Source organism: Silene latifolia, chromosome Y (genome assembly GCF_048544455.1).
Source record: "Silene latifolia isolate original U9 population chromosome Y, ASM4854445v1, whole genome shotgun sequence".
NCBI classification, from domain to species: domain Eukaryota; kingdom Viridiplantae; phylum Streptophyta; class Magnoliopsida; order Caryophyllales; family Caryophyllaceae; genus Silene; species Silene latifolia.
The window spans coordinates 171,132,946-171,159,864 of record NC_133538.1 but is presented as its reverse complement, the minus strand read 5'-3'; the positions used below and the strand labels follow the sequence as shown (position 1 = coordinate 171,159,864).

Sequence of the window (26,919 nt, the reverse complement as noted above, 5' to 3'; positions counted from 1 at the left end):
AGAATGTAAAATTTTATTTTACAAACTAGGATCTGCAAAATTTTATTTCGCAAAAAGGAAAGTTCAGAAAATTTTATTTTAAGAACTCAGATGCATGTCAGGGCCTGCCGACCAAGGAATTTCAAAATTTTATTTTGAAAAAGGATTGATAAGATCGTAAAATTTTATTTTACAAACTTAGATGCGTGTCAGGGCCCGCCGACCAATAAGTTTGAAAATTGCAAAATTTTATTTCGCAAAAAGGGCAAGTTCAGAAAATTTTATTTTAAGAACTTAAATGCATGTTAGGGCCTGCCGACCAAGTTTAATTTCAAAATTTTATTTTGAAAATAGGAATAGAATGTAAAATTTTATTTTAAAAACTTGGATGTGTGTCAGGGCCCGCCGACCGATTGATTTAGAAATTGCAAAATTTTATTTCGCAAAAAGAGCTAGTTCGGAAAATTTTATTTTAAGAACTTAAATGCATGTCAGGGCCTGCCGACCAAGGATTTGAAAATTGCAAAATTATATTTCACAAAAAAGGTAAGTTCAGAAAATTTTATTTTAAGAAGTCAAAATGCATGTCAGGGCCTGCCGACCAAAGGATTTCAAAATTTTATTTCGAAATAAGTTGAATTTGAAAATCGCAAAATTTTATTTCACGAAAAGGGCTGGTTAATTTCAAAATTTATTTCAGAAAAATAGAAAGGTGTAAAATTTTATTCAACACGAGCGTGTTTAAAATCGAATCAGACGGGCAATTGAACACGCCTAATTAAAAGACGGGTAAGAAATAAGCGGACCATTTAACGTGTCATTGCGTGAAAGCTTATCCACTTAAAGAAAATCTAATTTTTCTTTCTCTGGCATAATCCCACGCCTAAACATTTGATTTTCCCCATCAATTCCTTCATTATTGCTCACAAAATTGAATCCTCAATCAACCATTACTTTGTTTCTGGACCAATTTTTTTCCTTGTTGCTAAGGAAGCTCCACTCAATTTGTTTAACCCGTCTGTTGTTGCCCATCAGAGAAAATGCCGATCCATTGGTCGGAGCTGTGTTGTCGTAGCCGTGATTTGTGCTGACACACGGAGACACAATGATTGACAATCGTCAAACAAAGTTTGCATGTTCATTTGATCAAGTGTTGTTCCATACTATGATTTCAGGTTTTTTTTTCTTTGACTGTTTTCTAATTAATTTCTCAAATTCCTCCATCGTTTTGCCTGATGAAATTCCAAATAGTCATATCCTTGTTTCCCAATTGACTTGGTTTCTCTTTAATTTGTCTGTCGTGCTCAGAAAATTAAATCCCCAATCAATCTTATCCTGAGATCCACGCAAGCCGTTGTAACCTCATTACAATTTCGGATTTGGCGATGAGGTGACTGATAAAAGAGCATCGTCGTATTTTTTTTGTTTCCTGATGTGGGATGAGAACGGCGGTTGTGCCACCATATGATTGATGACAGAGCACCGTCGATCCTTTGGTTCCTGATATGGGATAAAATCAGCGTGGGTTGCGCCCGTAGCCATCCTTAACGGACTATTATCAAACCTACTGGTCGTTATCCAAGGCTCCATTTCGAACTGTGAGTGGTTCCGTCCTTTTATGTAATATTTAATTCAGATTCGTCTTTTTTCCTCTTTTTTTTTTCATTTGATTTTACTGGTCAGGTCGTATGCCTGATAATACAATTGAAATTATAGCTTTACTGGTCTCGCGAATCAAGTCGTGTGCTTGATAATTTGATTGAATTGATAGCATGATTTTAACAATACATTTTTTTATGTTCTATGCTGATAATAATGCATGATGTAAATTAATTTATGCTTATAATGCTAATGATATATGTTGATGCACCTTCGACAATGAAGACCACACTAAACAATTAATGACGCATTTGTTTTGAAAAAAAGACTAGATAGATTTATGTTACATCTCCATTACTAGTTCTGTTAAATAAAAAATGAAAGATGGTGCTGTTGAGCATGATCCGGGACAGGGACGGAGTATTTGAATTCAGACAGGAATCCAGCCTTTGGCCGTGATTTTTCTGAGAAAGTTCGGCTTATCGACTTCTACTTGAATTCTTAAATCTCAGTAGCTATCTATTCCTATTTTGCACCTGACAAGGATGGGTATCTGGTAACTCCGTATTTAATACGGATAAAGATTTATACTAGCCCCCAGTTTTCTTCTCTTTAAATAGCACTTCCTGTTTAAACTTCTTCATCTCAAAATTTTCTCTTCACTCACAATGTCTCAAAATTTTGAAAACGCTCTAAAATTGTGGCTTGACAACCTCACGAAGGATGAAAAGGACTACGTTATTGGTGTTCAGCTGGGACCCTTGCTACTATCGTTGAAACAAGTTAAGATCTCCTGGGATTTTTACGTGCTGCTGCTTTATTTTGGGATCCCGAAGTTCACGTATTCTGCTTTGGGGATCGTGAGATATGTCCTATGAAGGAGGAATTTAGTGCCATCCTTGGATCATCTGTTCAATCTTCTCCCACGCTTCCTAGTCTCGATGATGATTTAAGAAAAGACTTCAAAGATTATCTGGGCATTACTACTCGTGTTGATGAATTTTTGAACGGACGTAGGGTAAATATCTGTCGTCTGATCGCGCACTTCACTTCCCCTAGCTATCCCAGGACTATGATTGACTTCCGTTATAAAAAAACGGGCATTGGTGTTATGCCTGCTCAACCGTTATCTATTTGTAAGCCCTTCCAATGTTTACGGACACTGCTGCCTTCTAAGAGTAGTAAAGCACATGCGCAACGACTGCTCACCTATGCCTCTGGTCTTAGCTGAAACTCTTCATTGCTTAGATACCTTACGACATAATCTAGAAGCTGCATTCTGCGGTAGCCCCCTGTTACTTCAGGTAATTTCTTGTGTCATTCACACAACTCACATATTTTCCTATTTCTGATTCATTTTCTCTTTTTTTCGATTCCTCCCTTTCTCTTTTTTTTTTTTATTCCTTTTCTTTTTTTTTTTCTGACCTGGTGTGGGTCATTTTATGTCTTTCTTTTTTTCTTCCTGACCTGGTGTGGGTCATTTTGTTTCTATTTTTTTCCTGACCTGGTGTGGGTCATTTTATGTCGATAAATCTTTGTCCTAGGTATGGCTACAAGAGCGTATGCGGCTAGTTGAACGGCCTCTCGATCCCAAATCTTATCAACCTCATAGCTTCGCTGGCAGACAAAGAGTTGTGAAAGGGGAGCAGCCACTTAGCTACTGGAGGGAATGGATGAATAGTGGATTTCCAATTCGTTGGACTATATCATGGTGGCACATCCCTGCTATGACGGCCCCGCGATCCTCTACAACATACTATAGACTACCTGGCCTTACTCACTCCTCTTTCATATTTCCTTCTCGCTTGTTACGACAATTCGGGCGAAAACAACGAGTACCTTCTTTAGATACTATTTCTCCTGGAATTCCTCCGATGACTCATTCTTATCTGCGTAACTGGTACCAATACTGGAATGCACGTAGGTTCTGGACTATACAAAAGGTTCCTGACTCAACCTACATAAGCGATCATTATAAGGTTTGGATGACATCACACTCTATAGAGGAACGTGAATCAGCTCGTCAAGCGGAACGTAGGTTGCAACTTGATGCTATTGAGGTTGGAGAAGGACTTGACCTAACTCAGACAAACTCTAAGACTCAAGACTCTAGTAGAGGACACAAAAGTGGAGGTAGTAGAAGTCTGGTTTGGAAAAGAAAGAAGGATCAGAATGACCCGGATGATCAGAATGAAGCTAGAAAGAAGAGTACAATGGCTAACGAACCTAAGAAGTGACAATAAGTGGAATCTAGAGCCTTATAAATGTAGTTGTAGCTTATTAGGATTGAAATAAAGGGATGGATTATGAACTCTACAAACCTCAAAGTTTGTGTAGGAATTTGTTTTTTTTTTTTTATTTATTGCCATGATAACTCTAGATATAGAATAAGAGGAACGATTGTTAGTTTTCTCCGATTAGTTGCCACTTTTTTTTTTTTGAAAACTCCTAATTGGGAGCGATATATATTGATAACAAAACTTGCTACAGATTCTAATATTTTTTGAACCTGTTACTTTTTCTAAGTTTTTTTTTTTTTTTAATAAAACCTGAGAGGGGTCTCCATTCTCAATTGTTGCCCACTCTGTTTGCATCCTTCTTCGTCTTCTACTTCCGTGTTCATTCATTCTGTTGTGGCTGTCCTTTATGTCTGACTGCTGCTACTGGACTTCATTCATTATTTTTGGACCTGGTAGGGGTCTTTTCTCTTTTGTTTAACAATTTTTTTTTTTGGGACCTGGTAGGGTCTCCATTCTTAATTTTTCTTTTTTTTTTCTTTTTTTTTCCTCTTTTTTTGCGATTTGGCAGGGTCTTTTTACCATTTTTCTTTAACTTGTGATGGGTCTTTAACTTGGGAATGATGTGTATCTTCCCTTAGACCTGAGATGGGTCCTTTTTTTTTGACTGTCGCTGCGTTTTTTTATTTTACTCTTTTACTTAACATTAAATTTTTAATTTTTTTTTTAGACCTGGGCGGGGTCTTTTTTTTTTTTTTTTTGGTATACTTACACATGATATTTCTTCAACTGATCAAGATTGGTTAATTGACTGAACTCAACCCCTTCTATGTCTATCAGTTGCACTGCCCCTCCTTTTAAAATCTTTTTAATTATGTAAGGGCCGGCCCAGTTTGGTTTGAACTTGCCTCTCGGGTCTCTGACCGGTGCCCGTATTTCTTTAAGAACTAAATCTCCATCTTTTAAGTTACTTGCCCTGACCTTTTTATTAAAAGAACGAGAAATCCTTCTTTGGTATAACTGAACTTGGTTAAGAGCTGCTAGTCTTTTCTCATCTATTAATAGCAATTCTTTATATCGAGCTTGTACCCAATCCACTTCCGGTATTTGGCTTTCCAATGCGATTCTAAGAGAGGGAATTTCAAGTTCTATAGAAAGTACTGCCTCCATCCCGTAGACTAGTGAATATGGTGTTGCACCGGTTGGTGTTCTAACCGACGTACGATATCCCCATAAGGCGAAAGGTAACTTTGCAGGCCAATCATGATACTTTTCTGTCATCTTTTCAATTATAGTTTTCACATTTTTATTCGCCGCTTCCACTGCCCCATTCATTTGTGGTCTATATGTAGATGACTTACGCTGCTGGATCTTGTAATGCGTTAGTAAGGCAGCCACGTCTTTCTTAAAATGGGAACCATGATCACTAATCAACTCATGAGGGACACCATACCTACAAATTATATTTTCGGTGATGAACTTGGCAACATGTTTAGAAGTCAAGGTAGCATAAGACGCTGCCTCAACCCACTTAGTAAAGTAGTCGATTGCTACTAATATAAATTCATGTCCTCCGGTTCCTTTGGGAGTGATTTTGCCAATTATATCTATGCCCCATATTGAAAATGGCCAAGGTGTTGCCAAATTGTACAGCAATGAAGGTGGTATATGCTGTGCATTGGCATAAATCTGACATTTATGACACTTCTTAACGTACTAAGTACAATCATGTTCCTGTGTCGACCAAAAATATCCTATCCGCATTATCTTTTTTGCTAACATTCGACCGTTCATGTGCGGTCCGCAAGTACCATTATGCACTTCTTTCATAATTCTTTGAGCTTCCTTTTCATCCACGCATAAAAGGAGTACCCCTTGCTGAGATTTCTTGTATAACTTTCCTCGACTTAGAATAAATTGTGCTGCAAACCTTTTGATAGCGCGCTGTGTCCTTACATCAGAACCTGGCGGAAAGCCTCTTCCTAAATGGTAGTTCAATACATCTATGAACCATGGTGCGTCATCACCGGTTACTATATTATCGAGGGCCATACAGTATGCTGGTTCTTCTCTTCTTTCAATGCATAATGGGATATTTTCTAATTCATTTGGGATATTGATCATCGACGCCAATTTAGCTAGAGCATCTGCAAATTGGTTTTCATCTCGGGATAAGTAAATGAACTTCGGATCGTCAAAATGCTTGAGAATGGTTTGGAGGTATGTTTGGTAAAGTGCCAGGCCCTCAGTTTTGACTTTCCATTTTCCCAAAATCTGATTTATAACGAGTGACGAATCTCCATATACTCTTAAGTTTTTAATCCCCAAGGCTGCTGCCGCTCGAAGTCCTAATATACACGCTTCATATTCTGCTTCATTATTTGTGACGCTAAAATCCAATTTGACTGAAAGAGGGGTGTGTGCCCCATCCGGTGAAATCAAAAGTACACCTATGCCATATCCCTTCTGATTGGATGCGCCATCGAATAATAACTGTCAATATTCTTCATTAGTAACAAATATTTCCTCGTCAGGGAAGTCGTATGCTTCCTGTTTGTCTTCTGAAACGGGAAAATCAGCTAGGTAATCAGAAATCCTTTCCCTTAATCGATTTAAGGGACATAAATGTAAGATCGAACTCAGCAAGCATCATGGTCGATCTTGCTATTCTGCCGCTAAGAACTGGCTTTTCAAAGAGATATTTGTGAGGGTTCATTCGTGATATGACATGAATTGTGTGGGTCAACATGTAGTGTCTTAGTTTCTTAGTGGCCCACACTAATGCTAGACAGGATTTCTCGATTGGAGAATAATTGGCTTCGTATTCCAGGAATTTTTTGCTCAAGTAGTAAATTGCTTTTTCTTGACCATCCTGAACTTGTGCTAACATTGCACCCATTGATATCTCGGTTACTGTCAAGTATAAAAGAAGTGGTAGTCCAGGTCTTGGGGGGACCAGAATTGGTGGAATTTCTAAGTATTTTTTTACTTTTTCAAATGCTAGCTGACATTGTTCATCTCATTCAAGAGATGCCCCTTTCTTTAGCTTCTTAAAAATTGGTTCACACACCATGGTAAGCTTGGATATAAAACGACTAATGTATTGTAACTGCCCCAAAAATGCCCGAACTTGCTTCTCTGTTTTTGGTGGTGGCATATTTCTAATTGCCTTGATCTTGGATGGATCAGCCTCAATGCCTCTATTACTAACAACATATCCTAAAAGCTTCCTAGAGGTAACCCCGAAAGCACATTTTTGCGGGTTGAGTCGAACATTATATTTTCGGAGCCTATCGAAGAATTTTTGTAATGCGGTCGTATGACCTTCTCTATCCAATGACTTTTGATGTATCACTTTCATATATACTTTTATAGCTCCCTTTACATCATATTTCATACCGTTTCGTGCCTATTATATCATTTATATGCTTTATTTCAATGAATTGTCGATACTGCCGCTATTTTGTGTTTTGATGCAGAAATGACTCGTTATGAGTATGATCAAGCTAAGATTAGCATGGCAGAGACGGCATAGAAGAATACACGAAGCATGGCACGGGAAACGAGGAATCATGAAGACTAGAAGTAAAAGAAGAGAAGAAAGAACCTGTGAAGAAGTTCCTCGATCGAGTCACTGCTGACTCGATCGAGCAGCTGTCCTCGATCGAGTCACCTCTGACTCGATCGAGGATCCTCTCTGGCGGGTTTATTTCCGGAATTTCCTAAAACGTTAATCTTTTGTTATAAATTAAAGACTCGTGTTTTATTAAGAACTTACGTTATATTTTACTAAGTATTGCTGGAAAACTCTCTTAAGAACCCTAATCTTCCTTTTGTATGGTACTAATCTTTCCTCTTTAATTAAATCATTGTTTTTATGTTCTTCAATTATTGTTTTCATCTTGCAATTATGTTTTCATCTTTAATCATGTTTGTTGTTGTTATTATAATCATGAGTAGCTAATCCCCTCATCTAGGATGAAGGGGATCTAGGTTAATTGAGAAGGGAAAATCAATTAGTTGCTATTGATATCGTTAAAGTTGTTGTTTGATTGTTGTAATTCTTCTAGTTAATCACTTGAGGCCTGAGTTATTAATTAGTGTAGCGAATCGATCCTATCGCCGACCGGGTTAGAATTGATATAGGCTGCGATAATCAAATAGAAAGTATCTAATCATAGCGACCGCATGTTAGAATCGATCTAAAGGGCATAATGGAGTCGACCGATCTTATGACCTTAAACAACTTGATAGATTTAGTAATTGATTGATAATCCCCGACTGATTGACCTAGTGAACCTAATTCCTAGACTTTTAATAATATTGTTATTCATCCTTTATTTATTGCAATTAGTTTGTTAGAATCAACTCAAAACAAAACCCCCGAAATTGGTTACTTCTAAACAGTTTAAATACTCTTAGACTAGCTTTTACCGCCTCCCTGTGGATTCGATACCTGTCTTATCACTAGCTATTCTTGTTAGTCCTGAGATAGTTTACTTTGATTTGGTAATACGACTTTAGCCACATCAAATTTGGCGCCGTTGTCGGGGAGGCAACAATTGTTTAGTCTTTTTGTGTTTATTTTGTCTTTTTGTCTCAGGGAACCCAGTTCCTTGAGACCGTTCTCACACTTTCTTGTTAGTTCTGTTTATGCCCAGGTCTAATAGGTCCGAGATTATTCCTTTTGATCCCGAACCCGAGAAGACTTTTCGCTACGAGACGGAAATTTAATCAAGAAGTGAGTCAAGTAGAAGACTTGAGTATACTTGACGTCGAAACAGCGAGCCCCTACAGAGAGACAGCCCGATCGGTCCTACGAAGAGGAAGAGGAAGAAATTCCTATCTCTGATATTCCTATTCCTGAAACTCCTGTTCTGAAAATATCATCATGTCTACCCTAGCGGTCACTCGAGCCAACCTTAGATTCTATTCCACAAGGTTTCAAGCTGCCCACTTCTACCAATGGAACATTCGAGATTCGGCCATCTTACATTAATTTGGTGGAACGAAACATGTTTGGAGGGACAGCTGCTGAGGACCCTGCAACGCATATGGAAAAGTTTGTCACTTACTGCTGTTCAATCCCATTAACAGCTGGAGTGACACAAGATCAAGTTAAGCAGGTGCTCTTTCCTTTCTCTCTGAAAGATGGAGCTGCTGAGTGGTTAAGAGATATGGATATGGATACGAAGGAGTTCTGTTTGGAATTCCTTGGCTCTTGCTTTCTACAAGAGGTACTTCCCGCCTCAGAAGACTAATGATTTGAGGAATCAAATTACTAGTTTCAAGCAAGCGACCCACTGAAGATTTGAACGAAGCTTGGACTCGCTTCAAGCGTTTAGTTCGATCAGTTCCCCATCATGGTTTCCCAAAGTGGTTCCTTTGCAACCAGTTTTATAACGGGTTGTTTGACGATCATCGTGCCCTTTTGGATTCATCTGCTAATGGGAGGTTTCAAGATAACACACTAGATGGTGACGCGTGGAAGTTGATTGATCAGATTGCTACCCATACCGCGAGGTATGGAAATCCTAGGGGAAGCACGCGAGGTACTGGGGTTGATAGTGCTTTGGCAAAGACAGTGGAGGCTATTTCTGCCCAGATTGCTTTGAGATGAAGACTACCCAATCATTGGGTAGTAAAGAGAGAGTTCATGCTATGAGTCAACAAGTAGAGGAGACTTGTGCTAGATGCGGTTTGGATGGTCATGGTGCGGTGATTGTATGAGCACATTTGAGCAGGTTAACGCCTTTCAGGCTTACAGACAAGGTGCACAGGGTACACCTTTCTCTAATTTCTACAATGAAAGAACGAAGGAGCATCCATTCCTTCAATGGTCTAGCCAGAATGTGCAAAACCCGCAGCAGTCACAACCGCAAAAGAATCCTTATATCCCTCCTAACAATCGCGGTAATCAACAACAAGGGGGATATCAAAGGCAAAATCAAGGAGGCCAGCAGTTCAACAATCAATATCAGCAGCCTCCTCAGCAAACTCCTCAACAAATTCCTCAACAAGCTCCGAATAAAGATATGGCAGAGTTGCGCAATCTTTTGCAACAAACTTTGTCAATGCAGCAGAAGCAGACGGCTCAGATTTCTGAGTTGATTGCCCATAACAAGATGCTAGATAATCAAGTGGCTCAGATGGCACTTCAAAACCCATCAAAACAGGCCGTAGGTCTTCCTCCTCAAGGTAAGCAAGCTCATGAGCAAGCTAATGTTATTCAGCTGAGGAGCGGTACTTCTTATACGAACCCCGACCTGCAAAGTCTTGAGAATGAAGTGCCCATTACTGTTGATGAAGTCCCTTACATGAATCCCAAAGGATTGGGTAATTTGGAGCTTAGTGATGATGAGAAAGAGCCTGACGAAGTTGAAACACGAGCTGACGATAAAAGTAAAAAAGACGAAAAAGCTGAATCTACAAAGGTTCCTCGACCGAGTCACAGGCGACTCGATCGAGGATCCACCCAGCTCAATCGAGTCACCCCTGACTCGATCGAGGATCCAATATCGCCAGCCGACGGTGTTTCAAAAGTGGTTTCTAAGGATAAGCAAGCCGAGCCCATAACTATTTCTCTACCTTTTCATCACCGACAACAAAAATCCAAGCTGGATAAGCAGTTCGGTAAGTTTATGGAGGTCGTGAAGAATCTACAGGTAAGTGTCCCTTTTACTAAACTAATTACTCAAGTGCCGGCTTATGCAAAGTTCATGAAGGAGATTTTGACAAGGAAGAGATCCTTTGACGCGGTAGAAACTATTGCTTACACTCAGAAGTGCAGTGCCATGTTGCCAATTAACTCACCACCGAAATTAAAGGATCCAGGAAGTTTTTCTATCCCTTGTCAAATTGGTCATCTCTCTATTAGTAAAGCTCTTTGTGATTTGGGAGCTAGTGTCAGTGTTATGCCGTATTCTATCTGTAAAAAGTTAAATATGGGTCCGTTGTGTTACTAATATGACACTGCGGATGGCCAATAGAATCGTTAAACACCCTCTGGGGGTGTTAGAGGATGTTCCCGTTCGAATAGGGAATTTTTTCATCCCCGTTGATTTTGTTGTCATGGACATGGCTGAAGACAACCAAATCCCTATCATCTTGGGCAGACCGTTCTTACATACTGCGGGGGCGGTCATAGATGTTAGCAAGGAGATTGACCTTAGCGTGGGGGATGACACGATTATTTTCAACTTAGAAAAAGCATTGAAAAACCCCATGATAGAAGAGACTTGTCATAGTATAGATGTTGTTGATTTTACTATTGATGAGTGCCTTCCTATGTGTTTTGACAGGGATCCTCTGGAGATTGCCCTGGTTTTCGATCCGGTGATCGACGGGTTCATGGAGTCAGTTCATCGAATTGAGAAGCTTCTAACTGGAGAGGAATGCCCACATCGGAAGGTATACGGTTTGGGTGTCACACCTAAGGTAAGCGAGGTAAAGAAACACGAATTGAAACCCCTTCCCTCTCATCTCAAATATGAATTTCTTGATGATTTGTGAGATGAATCCGGTGATTGTCAATGCTAACCTAATGAAGGTCAACTATACGCTTTGTTGATTTGTTTTGAGAACTCATAAAAAGGCAATTGGGTATAGCATTGACGATCTCAAAGGTATTAGTCCTGACTTTTGTATGCATAGAATTCACTTGGAAGAAGGCCACAAGCCTAGTGCACAAGGTCAGAGACGACTAAATCCTCCTATGCAGGAGGTGGTAATAAAGAGGCTGAGAAATTACTTGATCTTTGGTATTATTTTCTCTATTTACGATTCTAAATGGGTCGATCTGTCCAAGTTGTACCTAAGAAGGGAGGTACTACAGTAGTAAAGAATGATAAAAATGAATTGATTGCTACTAGACTTGTCACAGGATGGAGGATGTGCATTGACTATAGGAAGTTGAACACGGCCACTAAAAAGGACCATTTCCCACTTCCTTACATTGACCAAATGTTAGAGATATTAGCATGTCATAGTTATTTCTGTTACCTAGATGGCTACTCCGGTTTCTTTCAGATACCCATTCATCCTGAGGATCAGGAAAAGACCACTTTCACTTGTCCATATGGTGTATTTGCTTATAGGAGGATGCCCTTTGGTTTATGTAATGCTCCTGCTACCTTTCAGCGTTGTATGATGGCCATATTTTCTAATTACATAGAGTCTATCATGGAAGTCTTTATGGATGATTTCAGTGTATATGGTACTGATTTTGATGTTTGCTTGAGAAACTTGACTAAGGTTTTGCAGTATTTGTGAGGAGAGCAATCTTGTTCTCAAGCGGGAAAAGTGCCACTTCATGGTTCTTGAAGGAGTGGTACTCGGTCATTTGGTGTCGAGGTAAGGGCATTCAAGTGGATAAAGCTAAGGTTGAGGTAATTGAGCAACTCCGTCCCGTACCCGGTTAATGTTAAAAGTGTGCGTAGTTTTCTTGGTCATGCAGGGTTCTATCGCCGCTTCATAAAGGATTTTTCTAAAATTGCTCAACCTCTAACTCAGCTTCTTCATAAAGATGCTCCTTTTGTGTTTTACCGACAAGTGTGTTCAAGCCTTTGTGAGGATCAAACAAGCACTTATCTCGGCTCCTATTATCCGATCTCCGGATTGGAGCCTTCCTTTTGAGATTATGTGCGATGCCAGTGACTATGCAGTTGGAGCTGTTTTGGGGCAGCGAAAGGACAAGGTGCTACATGCCATTTATTATGCAAGCAAGACTCTCGACGATGCACAAATCAACTATGCTACTACAGAGAAGGAGCTTCTTGCGGTTGTCTATTCTTTAGACAAATTTAGAGCTTATCTTGTTGGTTCTAAAGTTATTGTACACACTGACCATGCAGCTTTAAAATATCTTTTAACCAAACAAGAGGCTAAACCTAGACTTATTAGATGGATTTTATTATTGCAAGAATTTGATTTGGAAATCCGTGATAAGTCCAGTCTTTGAAAAATGTTGTTGCAGATCATTTGTCAGATTGAGATTCTCGGGAGAGAGATTTTGCCCATCGATGATTCTTTTCCAGACGACCATCTTCTAGTTTGTAGTGCAAATACTCCGTGGTTTGCAGATTATGCCAATTATTTGGTAGGAGGAACGCTTCCTCTTGACTTATCTTATCGCGAGAAGAAGAGGTTCATGCATGATGTGAAGAGGTACTTACGGGGACGATCCCTATCATTCGAGAGTGTCTTTGATGGTATATACGAGACGATGTATCCCGAGATAGTGAGGTACGTGCCATCCTTTCTCATTGTCACTCTTCTTCATATGGTGGTCATCATGGTCCTTCTAGGACATTTGCTAAGGTAATGCAATCGGGTTTTTATTGGCCTACTATCCTTAAGGATGCTACTAACTTTGTCCGTTCTTGTGATGCTTGTCAAAGAACTGGCAATATCTCGCAAAGGCATGAGATGCCTCAAACTGGAATCTCCGAAGTAGAGATTTTTGATGTTTGGGGCATTGATTACCAAGGGCCGTTCCTTACATCTTTTGGGAACCAATACATATTAGTGATAGATTATGTTTCTAAATGGGTGGAGGCAATTGCCACCCCCACTTGTGATGCTAAATCTGTTGTTAAGCTGTTTCAGAAGACTATCTTTCCACGGTTTGGAGTGCCTCGCGCAGTGATCAGTGATGGAGGCACGCACTTCAATGAGCGTCATCTCAATTCCCTCATGAAGTGTATGGCGTTACACACCGAAGAGGACTGGCTTATCATCCTCAAACCAGTGGACAAGTAGAAGTTTCCAACAGTGAAACAGGATCTTGGAAAAGGTGGTAAGCAAGAATAGAAAGGATTGGAGTCGGAAGCTCGATGATACTTTGTGGGCTTACCGTACTGCCTTCAAAACGCCGATTGGCACCTCACCTTACCGACTTGTCTATGGCAAGTCCTGTCATTTACCTGTGGAGCTTGAGTATAGGGCTATGTGGGCCATTAAGGAGCTGAATATGGATCCCTCACTGGCGGGTGAGAAACGACTGATGCAGTTGAATGAGCTAGATGAATTTCGACTGCATGCCTATGATAGTGCTCAAGTTTACAAGGAGCGAACGAAGAAGTGGCATGACAAGCATATCTTGCAAAGAGAATTTCATGTTGGTGAGAAAGTTCTCTTGTTTAACTCTCGTTTGCGCTTTTTTCCAGGTAAATTGAAGAGTAGATGGTCTGGACCGTTCTTTATTCGATGTGAACAAATTTGGGTCAGTTACACTGCATTCTGACACAGGAAAGACCTTCAAAGTGAATGGGAACCGCTTGAAAACGTACTATGAAGGTGCTTTCGTGGGGATCATAGAGGCTCTTGACCTCTTCCCCATTGATTCTTCTCACTGATGAAGAATTACGGTCGTGCGGGACCCATGAAAACCGCCGCTACCGAGAGGCGGCTCGGATTTTGTAAATCATTAGTTTGTAATTAGGATTTAAATTCGCGTATTGCTTTTGTTTTTATGTTTCTTTGAACTTTGAGAGGCGAGGAGAGGGTACTTGATATGCTTTCAAGTGTCTTTTGCAGGAATTTTGACGGGATTTGAAGCTATGAGTAACAAAGAGCGAAGAAAGGAGCCCAAGCTTACTTCCTCGATCGAGTCAATGGCGACTCGATCGAGGAACCTATCGACTCGATCGAGTCACTTGCGACTCGATCGAGGAACCTGTGCTGAATTTAGAAAAGTTTAAAACGAGAGTTGGGTATTCCTTAAATTGGTTCCTCGACCGAGTCACATGCGACTCGATCGAGGATCCAAAACAGACCGGGTTCCGCGTTTTTCTTCAGCCGGTTTTATGCTCTAATTACTCTAATTTCTTTCACTTTCCTTCTTCTATTTGAGACTAATTCCTGCATACTTCCTCCTCTATCACTCTTTCTCTCTTGATTCTTCATCAATCATTATCAAAACTCATTTAAACTTTGTGCTTTCTTGCTTATTACTTGATTGAATCATTCTCTTGTGCTTATTTTCCCCATTCTATTGCTTAAACTACCAAGGTAAGTCACGTTTTGGTCTTCACTTGTCTCGAAAATTCTGATTTTTCATGCTTAAATCTTGAGTTTATTGTATTAAATCTTCCCTTGCTAGTATACAATTGCTATTTCCTTGCTTTCTAGCCCCTTACTTGTTGAAATTCATGCCTAATTTGCTAATTTGGGAATTAGGGTTCTTCAAAATCCGGGTAGAAATTTTGCATTAATTTGGTTAGAATTGTATTCTATTGCTTGGAATCTTCAATATTTGATATATACTCATGTTCCCCTAAGTTTTTGGATGCTTTCATTGTCATTTGGAGTCTTAAAAATTGATTTTTCGGACCCATAAGTGCCAAAACCGGGACTGTTTTTGTGACATTGTTGGAGTTTAATTTTCTACTTGTTCTTATGTAGATAATGTCGACTTCCAGGCAAGGAAATAAGCGGACTAGAGAAAGGAGAGCACCGGTTCAACAACCCGAAGTAATTCCTGAGGAGGTTGTGTCTTCAGAGGATGATTTGTCTCCCTTAGACGATTATCCGTTTATCGAATTTCGTGACAAAGTGCAGAAGGACAGGTTTGTGTATACATTATCCAAGTCTATGAGTGCCACTCGATGTGTTGATAGGAAAATTTTGCGCACTTTGAAGATAGACGACATTATGTTTGGCATGTTTAATGAAATCGGGTTGCAGGGTCTTTTCACGCTCCACGAGTTATCTTACCCTGCCCTAACTCTTGAATTTATGAGCTCTTATACTTATTTCCCGGTGATCACCTAATCGATTTCGTTTGCTTAATGTTGAGCGGTCTTTAACCTTTGGCCGTATTTACGAAATCTTGGAGTTGGATAAGCATCTTTGAAGGGGACTTGTATGGTGTTGGTGGGTTGTCGCCGTTCGTTATTTTCCATTGTTTCTTTGGTTATATGGATGCGGACGTCGATCTTGCTATGGCTTTGTTAGATGTCCAACACGTTTGCCTTCGTATGTTTTTGAGGTATCGAGTTATTTCTTTGTATGGTCGGATGATAAGAGCAAGACCTCCACTATTGAGGTCTTAATACTTGCTAGTTACACGAATCCTTTTAGGGAGGAGACATTCCAATTCTCTCCCCTGCTCTTGTCTCGCTCGACATTTGATAGGGCGATTGGGCGGTACGGGAACCTTATTTGTGGTGCTCTTATCACCAAGATTGCTAGGGTGTTTGTGACTTTGAGGGTGATGACCCATATGAGCCCATGGCTGACTATGAGCCACTTGTTGATGATGACCACCTTCGCTATGACATTTCCTATATTGATATTAAGAATGGGAAGGACCAGATTCTTTGGAGGGTCCGAGGTGAGTCGTACATGCTTCTTCCTTGCGCCCGTTTGCCCACTGTTGACCCCCTCGAGGAGAGTACGGCTGTGGTACGACCCCCACCCGTTACTTATCTGATCCCCGAGGATCTCTTGGTTACTTTTCCTGGGTCTAGTACTACCACCACCACCGGCGGCGCCGAGACGTCGTGCACCCACTACCCCGCGCCGAGGTTCCTACCGGCCCGCTCCTCCTCCACCTCCTTGACCTATTCCACTTCAGGCTATGCTCCGGGTTACCATTTTGATCCCGTCGTTGAACGGGAAGTGATGATGCACACGGCATCAACACACGCTTTGACGAGAGAGGAGGATGTGGGAACGGATGGAGGCTATGACTTTAGCACGGGGACGGTATGGCGGTGTGTCACCTTCTTACTACACTACTCCCTGGTGACGACAGTAGTGTGTTTCATCTTTACGGAGTGACTCCTACGAGTTTGGACAGTTTAGCACCGAGTTTGGTGCATTAGGCCGTCCCTTCTACACTCCGTCCGCCCCTCTCGGCCTACTTACATTTTTGGGGAGGACACGGCATCCCTTGTTCCCAGAGAGGCCCATTCGGCCGGTTCTTGCTTCTACTTCCACCGCCTCGCACTCTGGAGGCACTCATGGTCGCGGCCGTGTTCGGAGACCCACTCGTGGTAGAGGCCGTGGTCGCAGCGCCGTTCCGATCCCGAGCTTATGTCCTTATATCGATATTGATGGTTTTGATGATGGTTTGGAGCCCGATGAGTGACGGTGGTCACTACATCCCTCTTTTTCAGTTTGGTTTGGGGAGGCTCTTTGCATTACAAATTTGGTATTAGCTTTATTTTTATTTTTATTGCATTTCCTTTTTACCCTCTTTCCTTTATTAGTAGTGTCCTATAGGTTGCTGGATTTCTGTGTGACTGCTATGCTGTAGGCGTCACAATGAGGACACTGTGACATTTAGGTTTGGGGGAGTGTGTTTATTTCTGTTGTGTGCTTTTATTTATTGTTGTGTAAAAAAAAAAATCAATCAAAATTCCAAAAAAAAATTGAAAAAATTATAAAATCCAAAAACATGTCTTTTGTTTATTTTTGTTTATTTTGAGTCGAGTCTTGGTGAATTGTATAGCAATGATGATAACTTGCTTTGTCTTTGCATTTGAGTCTCATCTAGTTGTCCATATACATTGTTTTGACCTGTTAGCTATGATGAACAAAGCTCTTTACTCAAGTCTTGACCGTCACAATATGCCTTATGCCGAGTAGACTTGACTTTATTTTGTTGGTAAACCACTTAAATTTCTGAGGTCTTTAGAGCTTCCTAGGCCGGGAACATTAATAAACCGGTCTCATTGTTATTTAGGCTGATGAGTGTGGTCTCCTTGTGGTATATGTAATATCAAACTGCATAAGTGTGACATTAGTTTCTTAGCTTTCGCGCGTTCATTTGATTAAGTACATGTGGATAGGCGATTCTTACCGTTCAAATAAGCCTTACATCACCCAGTTTTGTTAGCCCGTTTGAACCATGTAGCCATTTTATATCCTATTTCTTAGCTACATTCTAGAATTTGCCTACCTTTTCGGGACAGTCGCAGTTGTTTGAGCCTTATTGTCATAGCTACTTTGGTTGGGTTGGGACTTTTATTGTCATGTGGGTAGTAGCTATCTTTTTGTAGCAATTGTGTGACCTCTTATGTTGAAAAGAGAATATTATGAAGCAGAAAAAAAATGAAAGTCTCGAAAGAAAGAAAAAAAGAAAAAAAAGAAAAAAAAAAGAAAAAAAAAAGAAGAAAAAGTTTCGAAAAAGAAAAGATTCAAAAGAGAAAAGAAGAGAAAAAAATGTATGCTTCATTCAGTTTTGTTAGGAGGTCGTGTGTGGTAATCACTGGAGTCTAATGCATATTTGGAGAGCCTTTACATTTCTCTCATATGTTGTCAAAGTTGAGATTATTTCTCCAGTTGGATGTTTGATTTATTACTTATTAGTTTTGGCTATTGGTCTAGAGCTGCGACTACCGTCTGAGCCCCACATATCCATACGTGCTTTTGCACAAGCCACTTCTATACCCATGCCACTTTACCACCATTCTGTCCTTGATACATGTACTTGGTCTATTTCGTGAATGCGTATTAGCTGGAGGATCTCTTATCACATTAGATTGCATGCATATCTCATAAGTTGAGTGAGTGTCTTATTTCTTTCTATCTTACATAAATCACCCATTATGAGTGTATGAGTGAAACCGCGAGAATCCGACAAAATGGTCTTGCAAGGTTGAAAAGTGTTTGGTTGAGTCTCGGTATCATGTCACATCTTGAGTAAGAGCTGCGTGAGTCTATTACCCGTGCTTTTGAATTTGTTTTATGAGCACAACTTCGGTCATTACTTTGTTATAGATATGGACAGCTGAGTCTTGTATGTGCCTAGACATTTGCTCTGAGTTATTCATTCACCATATGTTTGTTGTCCTTTGTTTTGGCCTGATTGCTTTGCTTGAGGACAAGCAAAGGTTTGGTTTGGGGGAGTTTGATGTATCACTTTCATATATACTTTTATAGCTCCCTTTACATCATATTTCATACCGTTTCGTGCCTATTATATCATTTATATGCTTTATTTCAATAAATTGTAAATCTGTAGCTATTTTGTGTTTTGATGCGAAATGACTCGTTATGAGTATGATCAAGCTAAGATTAGCATGGCAGAGACGGCATAGAAGAATACACGAAGCATGGCACGGGAAACGAGGAATCATGAAGACTAGAAGTAAAAGAAGAGAAGAAAGAACCTGTGAAGAAGTTCCTCGATCGAGTCACTTCGACTCGATCGAGCGGTATCCTCGATCGAGTCACCTCGACTCGATCGAGGATCCTCAAGCGGGTTTATTTCGGAATTTCCTAAAACGTTAATCTTTTGTTATAAATTAAAGACTCGTGTTTTATTAAGAACTTACGTTATATTTTACTAAGTATTGCTGGAAAACTCTCTTAAGAACCCTAATCTTCCTTTTGTATGGTACTAATCTTTCCTCTTTAATTAAATCATTGTTTTTATGTTCTTCAATTATTGTTTTCATCTTGCAATTATGTTTTCATCTTTAATCATGTTTGTTGTTGTTATTATAATCATGAGTAGCTAATCCCCTCATCTAGGATTAAGGGGATCTAGGTTAATTGAGAAGGGAAAATCAATTAGTTGCTATTGATATCGTTAAAGTTGTTGTTTGATTGTTGTAATTCTTCTAGTTAATCACTTGAGGCCTGAGTTATTAATTAGTGTAGCGAATCGATCCTATCGCCGACCGGGTTAGAATTGATATAGGCTGCGATAATCAAATAGAAAGTATCTAATCATAGCGACCGCATGTTAGAATCGATCTAAAGGGCATAATGGAGTCGACCGATCTTATGACCTTAAACAACTTGATAGATTTAGTAATTGATTGATAATCCCCGACTGATTGACCTAGTGAACCTAATTCCTAGACTTTTAATAATATTGTTATTCATCCTTTATTTACTGCAATTAGTTTGTTAGAATCAACTCAAAACAAAACCCCCGAAATTGGTTACTTCTAGACAGTTTAAATACTCTTAGACTAGCTTTTACCGCCTCCCTGTGGATTCGATACCTGTCTTATCACTAGCTATTCTTGTTAGTCCTGAGATAGTTTACTTTGATTTGGTAATACGACTTTAGCCACATCAACTTTACTATCATATCATCTACATAGACCTCGACCTCCTTGTGCATCATGTCATGCAATAGCGTTGTAGTGGTCCTTTGGTAAGTGGTTCCCGCATTTTTAAGTCCAAATGGCATAACCGTATAACAATACGTTCCCCATTCAGTGAGGAATGTAGTTTTCTCCATATCTTCTTTGGCCATTTTAATTTGATTATACCCCGCGTAACCATCCATAAAGGAAAGTAGAGCGTGACCAGCCGTGTTATCCACTAAAATGTCAATATGGGGTAGTGGAAAATTGTCTTTTGGACTTGCTTTATTAAGGTCCCTATAGTCGACACACATTCTAACCTTTTTGTCTTTTTTGGGTACCGGAACAACATTTGCCACCCGCTCCGGGTAGTTAGCTACTCTTATAAAACCTGCATCTAATTGCTTTTGTATTTCCTCTTTTATTTTTAATGCCCATTCTGATTTCATCCTTCTAAGTCTCTGTTTTACGGGTTTTGCAGCAGGATACAGTGGGATAGTATGTTCAGCAATTTCTCTCTCTATGCCGGGCATATCTTTATAAGATCAGGCAAACACGTCACGATATTCTGTGAGTACTTTAATCAAACTTGCTCGTTCTTCTGAGTTTAGTGACAATCCAATCTTTATTTCTTTCTTATCTTGAGCTGTGCCTATATTTATTAATTCTGTTTCCTCAATTATTGATGTTTTATTTTCCTGATGTGTTAATGCTTTTATTATATCTTTTGGCAACTCATCTTCATCGGAAACTAAACAATCAGAATAAGATATGGGAGAGGTAGGAGAACCAGACAAGTAATTGAAAGCTATTTTATTATCCTTGGAAAGAAGTACATTAAGGAGTAGATCACTAGACTCGGAATTTGAACTTGAATTAGAATTAATAGGGGAACTCCCTGACTCAGCATGAAAAGAAATAGGGTTAAACCCCGACTCATTTAGGACACTAGATTTGATAATACTAGACTCGATAGGGGTATGGAAGGGTGAAAACCCCTGCTTGCGCTCTGGCTGACACTCTGTCTCAGACTCGGTTTCAGGTTCGGGTTCGGACTCGGCTTCCTCAAACATAGGCCCTTCTCCCACACTGATTTTGATACTCTTTCCATTAGTTGTAGTCCATTTCCAGGTTTTACGCCATCCATGCTCCATGTTATTGTTGCAATGGGTTGTGATTAGCTTAGAAGGGTCAAAGTTGCTGTCTTGAAGTGCCATGACAAAATGGTCTGAATGTTTTATGGGTGCCTGTCTAAAGAGTAAACCAAAGGCATTATTGTTTGCTTTTGGAATCCGATCTTCGGTTGGCATTTTTAATGGGAGGGGAAGTGCCTCCTCATAAAAGTAACAGTCCTCAAATATTTCAAATTCGGGAACTTTCTGTTTTGTCTTTTCGACAAAGAATGGTTCTGGAAAGTTAAAATATGGAAAATAATCACCTTCTTTGATAAATTGTCCATTTAATGTGTGTGGATATGCACCTATTGTTTGATTTGTAGGTCTATTGTCTCTCTTGGCAGCTTTTTCCTTCATTCTTTTTGTCAATGCTTCTCTTATTTCTTTCTTAGATGGCTGAAACCCTAAACCAAAGAGGTCGTGTTTGATTCGGTTAAGTGAAGGGTCGGATGCCCTTTTGGGAGTCTTACCAACTGTTGTCCCATGCATGTAGCCGTTGTTTTTCATTATTAAGTTCACAGTAGTATTTGCATAATAGGGGCTAATTTTTTTATCAATGGGTTGTGACTTGTCTTCTATGAAAGTGACCTCTTCGCTGAAACCCCATAGGTCTACGTCATCTTCACCATGGTTAACTTGCAATACTGGATTGGGTGTGATTTCAACTCTGGCAAGTGATGCATCACGAGTAATTACTGATCCTTGAACTATCATTTTGACTTTTTGATGCAGGGATGAAGATATGGCATTAAGCTCATGAAGCCACGGCCTTCCCAGAAGAATATTATATGAGGCAGGTATGTCGATCACCAGAAACGTGACTTTCTTTTCTATGGGTCCAGTAGTTATTTTAGTTGTTAACAGCCCCAATACGTCTCTACGTGTGTTGTCATATGCACGAACAATCCGATTAGTCTTCTTAAAGTCTTTTTCTTCAAAGCCTAAAGCTTGGGCATTGCGAGTGGGCATAGGTTTTCTGTAGATCCATTATCAACTAGTGAGAGGGGCACATATTTTTTGTTACATAGTGTAGTTAGGTGGAGTGCCTTATTATGCTTTATACCCTCTGGGGGTAAATATTTATCAGAGAACGTGACCACGGGCGCCTCTCTGTCCGTTGTCAAATAAGCGCCAATTCAGTAGGAGTAGTTTCGGATGGGACACTCATACTTGTCAATGCATTTAGAATAGCTTGTCTATATTCCAGTGAGTTGCATAATAAGTCCCAAACAGTAATGTCAGCTTTTAATTTCTTGAATAACTTAATGAGAGCATCATCTTCTTGTGCATTTTTATTTTCCCCTTCTTTATTTTGCATGGCCTGGGATGGGCTTGCGTCAGGAGGCTTATAGTGCCTACGAGCGAGTCGGATGTTGTACATTATTTTGGTCGGGTTCATTATCGGTGTTGTCTTCACTTTCATTTGTCTGCCCAAATGTCACGGGACTCATGTTCTTCATCACCCCAAATATCATGAGTCGTATCATCATCTTCCCATTCATCTTCCTCATCACTCACCCATAAACCCATAACATCAGATATAAACTGAGTCGGGTCAGTATAAATAGAGTCATTAGCTGAAATGGCCAGAACGTCTCCGAGTGGATTTTTATTATTGTTTGGCTTTCGGGCTGCTTTGGGTAAAGGGATAGTGCGATTTTCAATCAAATTTTGGATAGCATGCCTTAAGGTGAAGCAATAATCCGTATCGTGCCCTTTACCTCTGTGATATTTGCAATATTCATTTTCTCTCCATTTCGGACTTTTGTTTGCTGGATCTAGAGTGGGTCCAATGGGCTTTATAAATCCTTCCTTAATTAATCGATCCAGTGCTCGTGACAGGCTCATACCTAGATCAGTGAATTCCCTCCTTGGTTTTCGTTCCAAGGCATTCACCGTGTCTCCCCCTTTAGAAGTTGAAGCAAAATTTTTCTTGTCTTTGTTAAAGCAACCTTTGGACTGATTTTTGGCAGTGGACTCGACAACATCATCTTCTATTTGTATACCAATCTTGTTTAGTCGAGCAAAGGATTCAATACGCATATCGCGGTGTGATTTATAAGGTTCCGTAAATTTTTCACAAAAATATCCACTGTTCGGCCGGGCGGTCTTTCAATCATTTTTGCAGCTTTATTCCTCCACCGAGCTAAGAAATCTGTAAAACCTTCTTTCTCGATTTGCTTCGTAACTTCTAAATCCCGCCTTGTGATCAATAAGTCTGCATTCTTTGGAGTATTGTGTCGAAATTCTTTTTATGTCTTCCCGATTAGATACACGTGTAGGATCTAGAGAGAAAAACCAACTCCGGGCTACATCTTCTAGAGTGGAAGGAAAAATAAAGGAAAAACTGATGCATCCACTTCTTTTAAGGCCATTGCTTGTACAAAGCTTCTTATGTGGTGAGCTGGATGCTCGGTACCTTTGAATTTTGGTAGGTCAGCGGTCCTAAATTTCGGAGGTAGTTTGCCTCGCATGTTCGGCATGTTACATTCAACATCGAGTAGGTCAGCATACTTAGTGTTTCTTTTGATAAGGTTCTCCATGTCCTTGAGCTTTTTGGTTACGTCATCCTCACCACTACCGTCATCCTTGATTTTGTCTTCTATGGATGACAATCGGTCGGTCAAAATGGATAGAGCATTCTTAAGGTCTTTGAGTGATTCTTCGAGCGACATGGTGACTGGTGGTTGGGTTACAAGTAAGGCTTGCGGTATACTAATTAGTCTCCCTGTACCTTTCTCTCGTCCCCAAGCTGGAGTGACTACTAAGTTTGGGTCTTTTTTACGCCTCCCTATCCTGGATCATGACATCTTAGCTTTAGAAAAGGATTTTATTTCTTTTATAACAGGACTATAATGGAGTATGTGAATGCACATTTACAACTGCTTATAATGAAGACTTAATTACTGTATGAGATCTGAATGCAAATGTCTAATAATCCCTTTTTTGTTAAGTAAAGAATGGTGCTATGTGCAAATGCTGACAGGAAATCTTGCCACTGCCTAGATACGAGTCTTAAGGTATATACTCTATACGTGGCAAATAACGAATCACCTATAAGTTTATAAATCATGTTCAGTAATCCTTGAATAAACTAAGTGATGCATACAAGATGTAACGAAGGTATAATTGAAGTTGATTTTTTTTTCTCATTTGGACTCATTCTTGGCGAATAGACAGACGGACTGACTCAGACATGATAATGCTAAATGCAATGGTTTATGGATGATTGTTCACATAAGACTGAAGTGATGAGTACTATTTTTTTTTTATGTGTGACTGACGGACAGAGCGAACTATATTTTGTTTGATCTCAGGAACAAATTCATGTGCTCACTGATGATCCCTGGAATGGGTTGTCTGAGTCAGCTCACTGTAAATAATGTGGAGTCAGTCACTGATGGCCCCTTTTGATCCCTGGTATGGGGATTGATCCGTCACTCCGGCCTAAACCAAAGATTGCGGACTCAGGGGTAAAGGTACGGTCAGGGAAGGTGTTAGGCACCCGGACAGCCCCTCAAACTGACGGCCTCTACTATTTATTTGTAATATTATATATTTGACGATTCAAACAAAAGAAAACGTTTTTTAAAACAATTTATACAAATAATTTACTAACAACGAAAGCTAAATTACGATAATATAAGAAGTAAAGAATAAATATGACACCCACAGGCCTACCTGTATGCGGCGTTTTGACAATTAGCTTACTCGAACTGACTTTAGGGCGTCTTTGTACTCAAAATAGGATGGACGTATGTATGTGAAAGTATGATGGGAAGGTAGTATTTTGTATGGAATAGTATTTCTGAAAAGATAGTATATTTCTTTGAATTTTCTCCGATGACTCATTCTTATTTGCGTAACTGGTACCAATACTGGAATGCACGTAGGTTCTGGACTATACAAAAGGTTCCTGACTCAACCTACATAAGCGATCATTATAAGGTTTGGATGACATCACACTCTATAGAGGAACGTGAATCAGCTCGTCAAGCGGAACGTAGGTTACAACTTGATGCTATTGAGGTGGGAGAAGGACCTGACCTGACTCAGACAAACTCTAAGACTCAAGACTCTAGTAGAGGACACAAAAGTGGAGGTAGTAGAAGTCTGGTTTGGAAAAGAAAGAAGGATCAGAATGACCCGGATGATCAGAATGAAGCTAGAAAGAAGAGTACAATGGCTAACGAATCTAAGGAGTGACAATAAGTGGAGTCTAGAGCCTTATAATGTAGTTGTAGCTTATTAGGATTGAAATAAAGGGATGGATTATGAACTCTACAAACCTCAAAGTTTGTGTAGGAATTTGTTTTTTTTTTTTTATTGCCATGATAACTCTAGATATAGAATAAGAGGAACGATTGTTAGTTTTCTCCGATTAGTTGCCACTTTTTTTTTTTGAAAACTCCTAATTGGGAGCGATATATATTGATAACAAAACATGCTACAGATTCTAATATTTTTTGAACCTGTTAGTTTTTTCTAAGTTTTTTTTTTCTTTTTCTGTTTTATCTCCTCTTTTTTTTTTGAAAAAAAACCTGAGAGGGGTCTCCATTCTGAATTGCTGCCCACTCTGTTTGCATCCTTCTTCGTCTTCTGCTTCCTTGTTCATTCATTCTGATGTGATTGTCCTTTATGTCTGACTACTGCTACTGGACTTCATTCATTATTTTTGGACCTGGTAGGGGTCTTTTCTGTTTTGTTTAACATTTTTTTTTGGACCTGGTAGGGGTCTCCATTATGATTTTTTTTTCCTCTTTTTTTTGCGATTTGGCAGGGTCTTTTTACCATTTTTCTTTAACTTGTGATGGGTCTTTAACTTGGGAGTGATGTGTATCTTCCCTTAGACCTGAGATGGGTCCTTTTTTTTTTTTACTGTCGCTGCGTTTTTTTTATTTTACTCTTTTACTTAACATTAATTTTTTTTTTTCGACCTGGGAGGGGTCTTTTTTTTTTTTGGTATACTTACAAATGATATTTCTTCAACTGATCAAGATTGGTTAATTGACTGAACTCAACCCCTTCTATGTCTGTCAGTTGCACTGCCCCTCCTGAGATCAAAAGATATGAGATTTTTTCAGGGATCAAAAGGGGTCTTTTCCCATATCTTACTCCGCTGGAGAGTTTATCTACTATTTATTTGTAATATTATATATTTGACGATTCAAACAAAAGAAAATGTTTTTTAAAACAATTTATACAAATTATTTACAAACAACGAAAGCTAAATTACGATAATATAAGAAGTAAAGAATAAATATGACACCCTCAGGCTTACCTGGATGCGGCGTTTCGACAATTAGCTTATTCGAACTGACTTTAGGGCGTCTTTATGCTCAAAATAGGATGGACGTATGTATGTGAAAGTATGATGGGAAGGTAGTATTTTGTATGGAATAGTATTTCTGAAAAGATAGTATATTTCTTTTCTTTTTTTATTTCTGACCTGGTGTGGGTCATTTTATGTCTTTTTTTTCCTTGACCGGGTGTGGGTCATTTTGTTTCTGTTTTTTTTTCCTTGACCTGGTGTGGGTCATTTTATGTCTTTTTTTTCCTTGACCTGGTATGGGTCATTTTTTTTTTGACTGTTGCTGCGTTTTTTTATTTTACTCTTATACTTAACATTAAATTTTTAATTTTTTTTCCGACCTGGGAGGGGTCTTTTTTTTTTGTATACTTACACATGATATTTCTTCAACTGATCAAGATTGGTTAGTTGACTGAACTTAACCCCTTCTATGTCTGTCAGTTGCACTGCCCCTCCTTTTAAAATCTTTTTAATTATGTAAGGGCCGGCCCAGTTTGGTTTGAACTTGCCTCTCGGGTCTCTGACCGGTGCCCGTATTTCTTTAAGAACTAAATCTCCATCTTTTAAGT

The 26,919-nt window shown here is 39.5% G+C and overlaps 1 protein-coding gene across 4 annotated transcripts; it reads left to right on the top strand.

Annotated features, from left to right (window-relative positions):
* The first annotated feature begins 790 nt into the window (after positions 1-790).
* LOC141626375 (uncharacterized) lies at positions 791-25,525 on the top strand. Of its 4 annotated transcripts, XR_012535962.1 has the most exons (6): positions 822-1,154; positions 1,288-1,577; positions 20,346-20,434; positions 21,772-21,836; positions 24,357-24,518; positions 24,933-25,525. XR_012535962.1 is itself a non-coding variant. In XM_074440229.1 (3 exons), exons 2-3 carry the CDS (start codon positions 2,769-2,771, stop codon positions 3,813-3,815), a joined length of 807 nt encoding a protein of 268 aa, XP_074296330.1. In that variant the 5' UTR covers positions 791-1,154; positions 1,288-2,768; the 3' UTR covers positions 3,816-4,083. The 4 variants fall into 4 exon arrangements, 1 of the variants encoding a protein (XP_074296330.1); XR_012535960.1 differs by lacking the exon at positions 24,357-24,518 and having other exon boundaries at positions 794-1,154; positions 24,933-25,415; XR_012535961.1 differs by lacking the exon at positions 24,933-25,525 and having other exon boundaries at positions 24,357-24,621.
* Positions 25,526-26,919: the final 1,394 nt, after the last annotated feature.